Source organism: Lathyrus oleraceus, chromosome 6 (genome assembly GCF_024323335.1).
Source record: "Lathyrus oleraceus cultivar Zhongwan6 chromosome 6, CAAS_Psat_ZW6_1.0, whole genome shotgun sequence".
NCBI lineage: Eukaryota > Viridiplantae > Streptophyta > Magnoliopsida > Fabales > Fabaceae > Lathyrus > Lathyrus oleraceus.
In genome coordinates this window covers 359,890,231-359,897,752 of record NC_066584.1, presented here as the reverse complement: position 1 = coordinate 359,897,752, position 7,522 = coordinate 359,890,231, and the positions used below count along the sequence as shown (strand labels likewise).

The window sequence follows — 7,522 nt, the reverse complement described above, 5'->3', positions numbered from 1 at the left end:
TTAGATCGACAGTCCCGTGCCAATGATATGATTATAGACGAACAAAATGCACAAGTGCACAAACAGTTTAATTGCAGGGAATCCAAATTCCTATTAGGCATGGCAACAGAGAAAGAACATGCTCTGAATTCTATGATTAATATAGTAGTGTTGTGATTGACTGATGAATCAAAACTCCAACATTAGATATGTGCATGAGATGTGATGCAGTGTGAGGATTTCATAAAATATGCATCAGTATGTTTTATCTTAACTTTTCATCATTATCACTTCACAAAATTTATAATAAGACCTCTGTCGGCCTACAAAGTCGGTTAATTTGCACAGGTGCGATTTGAGGAGGGCAAAAATCACAAAGAATGATATTTTAATTTAATCATCAAAAGAATATTTGTCAACTGAACTAACTTTTTTGAACAAGGCTCATCTTTACAAATTATGCAGCTCTGGGTCAGAAGGGGAAAGTGAAACTAGAAAACGGTGTATCATTTCAAAACTGGTGAATGTGATTACAGCAGCTGGGGTTGTCCTCAGGAGGTTGGTGGCACATCCTCGGTAAAAACCAGGGAGTCCCTCTTGTTGAAATACCTTTCTAATGCAGTCGCTCATACCAGAGTACCGCTTTTCTGAGTAAGGTCCTTGTTCTTGCAGTCTTGATCGAACAACCTGCAAACCAAAAACAAAATCATTTGATACTTTCTGATGCTTGCCTCCTCAAAGCATTAAAAGTCGAAACAAGGATTTCATGAATAGTTTCAAACCAATAGGTGGTAAATGGCTTTCTATGTTGGCAATGAAAGGAAGGAAATGTGACAAAAGGCAATATATGTTGAGAGAAATATTTCAAGCAACAGCTGGGCTGGCATCATGTAATTTGATCAAAGCCTTGTGGTTCCATCAAGATTTTAATTTTTCATGAAGATTTGAAATTCATAAACATTATAAATTATTAAATAAATTAATCAATTGTCTGGGTAAACACTTCTGGATGAATGGTTTTTTTTTACATATATGTCAAGTTAGTGACTATACAAAAATTGAAGGGTCAATTTAAGTCATTAAAATTTAGGGACTAACTGAGAGGACCTAGAAGTTTGTATTGGCACTGAAAAGGCCCAATGTTAAAGGGGGACTAAATAGTGAATGCACATTTGTTTTTTGTTTAACCATTGATATGGATTTATAGATGGCAAGGTCATTCCATTCATACGGCAAGGAAACTAGTTATGTATGATTATGCATGAATATATTCAACAAAACGAAGTCAACCATTCAGCAATATACCTCATGAGGATATGTCAATGTAGATGCAAAAAATTTGGAAATTGATGAGGCAATTGCCACATCCCGTGCACCGAGTTTATCCACTGTTGTGTTATCTGATACAAAATAATGATCAAATCAATCAACTGCTGAAAATCTCAAGTCGCCGCAAAGAACTAGAACGGGCATTAAATTACCTCGATTTGCTAAATAACATTTTATTTTCTCATATATTGGAAACTGGATGGCAACATGACTGATACCAGCCAGAGCAGGCACAAGGCCGCTGTTAACGATAAAGAATATCTCAGATGTCTATAGTTACAGATAAATTATTAATTATAATTTATAAAGCATTATACAACGCCCACAATGTTGTATCGATATTAAATGATACCAACCTGTACATCCCACGAATGCCCTCCTCGTGAGCTATTTTCTTCAAAGCAGATAGGGTACTTCTATACGGCAGGACACCGGATCTCATTCCCTGGGTCTGCAGTAACAAGGGAAACAGACTTCATGTCAGGAAAATATGCATGCACTGATGATAGGCAGGATAAAATAAGTTTTGATGCATATATATCGCCGTATTACTTGTAGGAACAATATTATTATACTATAACACAGCTACCCTTTCAAGACCCACATTTTCAAACACTGAAATTATTAGTGTGACACAAGAACATCCAAGACTATTATGATAGAAGCTACACTAGAAGGGCTTGTTACTTGTTAGGTCCACTAAGAAGAAAGAAAAAGATGGGTCGAAGTAGAGAAGGGGGGAAAATGTGTGTATTCACTCTACAAAGGGCAAAAAGACCCCATCCCATGGGAAATGTTCCCTTTTGCACCTGAGTACAGTTTTATTGTCACAGTTATAGTGTCTCCCTCTCCTATCCACTCCCACTAATGACTAATTTATACTGACACCTATTCACTTATTAGCTGTTCTGTTCCTCCTCAAGCTTTGTTCTCTTCATCTAAGGGTGTGTGCAAAACGATCCTTGTATGGTTTGAAAAAGGCACACACGGAGCATGCTATGCGTAATTCTTGTTGGGCGCCTATTGAAATTCATCCTGCTGCTTTCAAGACTCCCTCTTTTTGTAATTCTCATGCCATGCTCTGGGCACCTATTTTAATTCACTCTTCTTCTTTTCCTCAAAGTCATCTTTCAACCAAGTACTTTCAAACTATTTTAATTCACTCTTCGTCTTTTCCTCAAAGTCATCTTTCAACCAAGTACTTTCAAACTGTTAAGAAATGTGTGGTTGGGCATAACTCAACACTACAAAACCGGTTGGTAGAGTGAGGACTGTCCTCACTTATAAACACATGTCCAGGTCATATATTGTCCGATGTGGGACTCTTAACACACATCCTCACGCCCAAGACTGGACATCTGGAGCGTGGAAATAAATGGTGGGTGGTCCGATAGCGGAAACCATAATAGGTGGCCCACCGGATCTTAAACGAGGCTCTGATACCATGTTAAGAAATGTGTGGTTGGGCCTAACTCAACCCTACAAAACCGGTTGGTAGAGTGAGGACTGCCCTCACTTATAAACACATGTTCAGGCCATATATTGTCCGATGTGGGACTCTTAACACAAACCTTCTATGTCCTTATTTGCCAAAAAATGAAGCAAGGTAGTGTATTCCATGTCAACCATTTAATGCAAAGCCTTAACAAAGATTTGTGAGTTAGTCAGTTGTGGATCACCTTCTAATTCCATTCTAACACTTCTACCTAGTGAATGAATATCATAGACTCATAGTAGAGGTTTCCTAATTCCCATTATGAAACTTAGAATAGTTAACCAATCAACTCTAAGATGATATTTACTCCACCAAGATCAAAAACAAAGAAAGCATCCTTGAATGCATGTCGGCCTAATTTTTATGCCAAATTTTGAAAACAGTCTCAAATCTCCGTCTCAAATATATCCCCAACATGAAGAAATATGCAACGGTGGAGCTAACCAAAAGGTTCAACCAGTTTCTCAATGCACCCTGTTAAAATGCGGGGGATTTGTGTAAGCATGCTTTCGGTAGTGTATTTTGACAGATTTGAGCATATATGGAAGAAGATTGAGAAACTGCCAAGATTCACCCTATGCACTAAACCCCCGGCATTGAAATTAACGATAATGTGATCAATTGAGCATGTAAAAAACTCTAGCTCTTGCAGTTTCATTGAAATATTCTATTCTAATTTGGCATCCTCCTCCTTGGAAATTCCCTCAATGTACTATTCATTATCTTACGCCTCTTGTTGTCTTCCCCCATAATCATGATTCTCAAGTTCTTTTTTAGGCATCGATTGCTGGGGGGAAAAAGAGTCCCCAGAGGGCCAGAGCAAAAACAATGTCCCTCTCCCGAAGAAAATACCCAAAGGTTGCTCCTCTGGAACTTACCCTACTTGTACCACCAGGACCTCAAATGTATGTACATACTCCTCCAAAGAATACGTTTGCTTCAATGTAGTTAACCATTAAAAAATGTTGCCTCCATTATGTCACCAAACCTTCCAATTAAAACATTGGTAAAAGAAACCAATGAACTGTTATGCTTTCAATGTTGATTAACACTAAATGCACTTTCTTCACTAGGTTAATTTCATGCCCCTCCAAAGAATATGTTTGCTTCAATGTAGTTAACCATTAAAAAATGTTGCATCCATTATGTCACCTAACCTTCCGGTTAAAACATTGGTAAAAGAAACCAATGAATTGTCGTGCTTTCAATGTTGATCAACACTAATTGCACTTTCTTCACTAGGTTAACTTCATGCACCTCAAAGAATTTCATTGTTGCTTAATGCTAATTGAACTCTCTTCAATAGGTTAATGGCATTAAAGAATTATCCTTCCGAGCAATCCATCCAATGAGGCCCAAGAACGCTTTGTTACTCATCTTGCAACACCTCTCAGGAACCTTAATTCTTTTTTTGAATAGAGGAAGTTGGATTACCCCCTATATACTCTTCCTCCATGTCCTCATTATCATCATCACCCTAGCTATATCCTTGTTTATGTATCCACTTTACAATCAATTTATTTGTATCCATTGTATTCGCCACATTATCCTTTACTTTTGCAAATTGGGTAGAGTGTACCATATTCATTATGAATTCTGTCAAAGTTGCCAACATTTAGGCTCAAAAACTAGTGATAACAGAGTCTATCCTATGTCAGTTATTGAGTCATGAGTCTTATCCATGCATTTAACCCAATAGCCCTAGAGTGACGGGATTTATTAGGAAAACTCAAGTCTCACAATGGCTAGAGATATGGCCCTAACAAAGTCTAGGAATTCCTCATCTTGCAACGTTCAAGCAATCCTAAACTAAGTCGGTTTTGTGAGGTCTTGTTAAGCCCCAGACCTAAAATGGTATCATAACCTATCATAGATCTGTTATTAGGCAACCTACATAAACCACATACCATTGAGGTGTTGAGGTTAGGCGGTTTTAATTTATGAGGTTAAGTCAGGTCCAATCCTAAGACCAACATTTGCATTCAAGCCTCCACTATGACAAACGCCGACTCTCCTTCAAAAAAAAAGAAGGCCAGACCAATTAATATGTCCAAGAAAATGAAATAAAAAGATGGATCAAAGTAGAAAATAAAAAATGTATTTATTCAATTCACAAGGGGGCAAAAACATCCTCTTTCAAGGGAAATGTTCCCTTTTTACTACAACAGAATATAGTTTTACTTATAAAATTATTATGCCATCTTCCCTATCTACACCAAACTATTCATACTCAACACCTATTTACTTATTAAATGCAATTTTCCCTCTAGAGTATACTTTTAATAACTCCCTCTATTTGTCCAACATTTCCTTAATAAACAACGAAATGCACATATTTTAATCATAGAAGTCACTCATGAATCATGGCAATCATATATATTTTAAATTGATAGCATAAGAAAATCATTGGTGATATAACATTCAGTCTGAGCTGAAAAAAAAACGCACTTGGAGTCTTGTCTTGACAACCCAAAATGGATTTGTAACCAATGTAGTTGCAGCTCCAGCACCTGAAGCAGCTACCATATTAGCTCCAACTGAAAGGTGGTGGTTTTCATCTGCATACATATCATAGCTGTCTGTTATAATTTGTACTTCCAAATGAATGAATACACAGCACTGTGAAAGCGCGCACACACAAACAGCCAGGTTACAAGCTTAAAACAAAAAGTAACGATCAATAAACTAACCATCAGAAAGCAGCTTCTTGAGCTGCTCGTACACAGTAAAATAGACCTGCAAATCAATAAATCAATAAATTGATAAATTAGTAGTTAGTAGAATATAACATTATTCTGCTATAACGAAATAGTGTATATAGACACAAAGTCAGTGACATATAGAGATATGTAGAGGCCAACAAAATACATCACTGTTAGCAAGTTTTATTGATTAGGAAGCAAGAAACCCCAAAAGGTATGGTATAAGATTAAAGATCAAAAGATTTAACTGGTTTGATGGTTGCCCATAACTCTACAAAATCATTCCAGTAAAACTAAAAAATTGCTCAATAGAATCATAACTAATTAGATTTATCAGGTGTAGTATGTCGTCAATTTTATATATATATATATATATATATATATATATATATATATATATATATATATATATATATATATATATATATATATATATATATATATATATATATGTGCTATATTTTGTGAGTTATCACTTATTTACTTAAATGGGTCACACATTTTATTAGTGGAAGAGTGATCAACTTATGCCATATTTAAGTGATGAACTCAACTATCAAATAATAAAGAACGTGAAGTTGTATAATCATTGCAGTTCCAGCAAGATAGCTACTAGTATTTTCTTGATTAGTGATGCAATTATACCAACCATCTATTTTAGGGTACAATAATATCTAACTTAATTTCTACTTCTTATTAACTTAACTCTCATTTCTCTTGTTTTCTAGTCTGCAAATCGCAATAAAAGCATTCTCCATGATCCTAGTTGATTCTTAGAAAAACCCAAGCCCACTAATCTCCCAGAATATAATTTGAAGGCACTTTTCACAGCACAAAATCAACCACCGATGAACTCTTAAAAACCAACTCTATTTCCCACCTTAGGTCCACCAAAGCAAGTCACGTCCATGATTTACCACGGATTTCCCCCTTATTCTATACATTTTTTACTGCCAATTTGAAGCTAAAAACAACAATTATATATGATGCAAAAAAATATCTTTCGAAAGAGGAAGAAGAATAGCTCATCAGATAAGGTAATGACAACAAGCAGATAACAAGAAGTAAACTCACAGCCCAGTTTGGAAGTAAGACCATAACAGTTGGGGATAGCCCGCGGTACAATCCTCGCAACCCCTCCTTATGATATATTTGCTCCAAACTACCAACTATAAGACTACCTGGAAACACAAACACCCAACGCTAGTTAAATCAATACATTATTCACCTGTAGTTGTTAAATTATGTTTATTCACATCTCTTTGTAGTAGTTATACTAACAACTCTAAGAACAACTACACAAACTCTAAAACTAAAATATCAAAAAGAAAGTATTTTTTACAATACAGGGAAGGTCCACATTGTCTTGTGTGCATACCTCTAACACTTCTATTAGCATGCTGAGTCCCAACCTGAAACCTAGTTTTGATTACATCTAAAGGACATACAAAGGTGGCAGCAATAACCCCTGCATGGAATTAATTTTTCAAATTAAAAACAAAAACTCACATTGCATATCATGATTCACATTATAACGAATAAAATAAAACAATCTCTGTTAAATTGAGTAAAACAGAGAAGAACAGGGTTTTAAAGAAATCGAAATTGACGTACCAGCGGCAGCACCAGCACCGGCATTGCAAAGAACACCTCTGTGATATAGATTAGGAGAATGAGAATCAGTAGGCATTATTGATGAATTGCAAGAAAGAATCGTTAGAGTGAAAAGAATCAACGAATTTTGTAGCGAAAACGAAAGAGTCCTCTGTTGAGAGGGCAATGAGGAAGAACCGCGGTGGCATGGAGTCTCGTTCGAGACGAATTCGTGCGTGGTTGAAATTCTTCAAGAATTTCAGAGAAAAAAAGACGCAATGCAATTCAATTAGGTTAGATTAGATTAGGGTTCACTGAGATTGAAGGAATGGTGATTGAATTGAAGAAATGAAAAGAATGGTTTATTATTTATGATTTGATTTAACTTGCGTTTAATTCTGCGATTAGAAGATGATTGGAATTT

General features: G+C 36.0%; 1 protein-coding gene across 1 annotated transcript; it reads right to left on the bottom strand.

Annotated features, from left to right (window-relative positions):
- Positions 1-242: 242 nt before the first annotated feature.
- Positions 243-7,522, bottom strand: LOC127096264 (nicotinamide adenine dinucleotide transporter 1, chloroplastic). Its single transcript, XM_051034858.1, has 9 exons — positions 7,120-7,522; positions 6,884-6,973; positions 6,580-6,686; positions 5,494-5,539; positions 5,252-5,361; positions 1,665-1,759; positions 1,461-1,549; positions 1,285-1,379; positions 243-666 (listed from the first exon to the last, which is right to left on the bottom strand). The coding sequence occupies exons 1-9, from the start codon at positions 7,193-7,195 to the stop codon at positions 430-432; spliced, it is 945 nt and encodes a 314-aa protein (XP_050890815.1). The 5' UTR covers positions 7,196-7,522; the 3' UTR covers positions 243-429.

What these genes read in the sequence shown, in the direction of transcription:
- LOC127096264 (XM_051034858.1), bottom strand. Translation starts at nt 7,195, where the DNA reads ATGCCTACTGATTCTCATTCTCCTAATCTATATCACAGAGGTGTTCTT. An exon ending in TCTTACTTCCAAACTGGGCT is followed by an intron (nt 5,540 to 6,579) that starts GTGAGTTTACTT and finishes ATTGATTTGCAG; the next exon opens with GTCTATTTTACTGTGTACGA. An exon ending in CATTGACATATCCTCATGAG is followed by an intron (nt 667 to 1,284) that starts GTATATTGCTGA and finishes TTTGGTTTGCAG; the next exon opens with GTTGTTCGATCAAGACTGCA.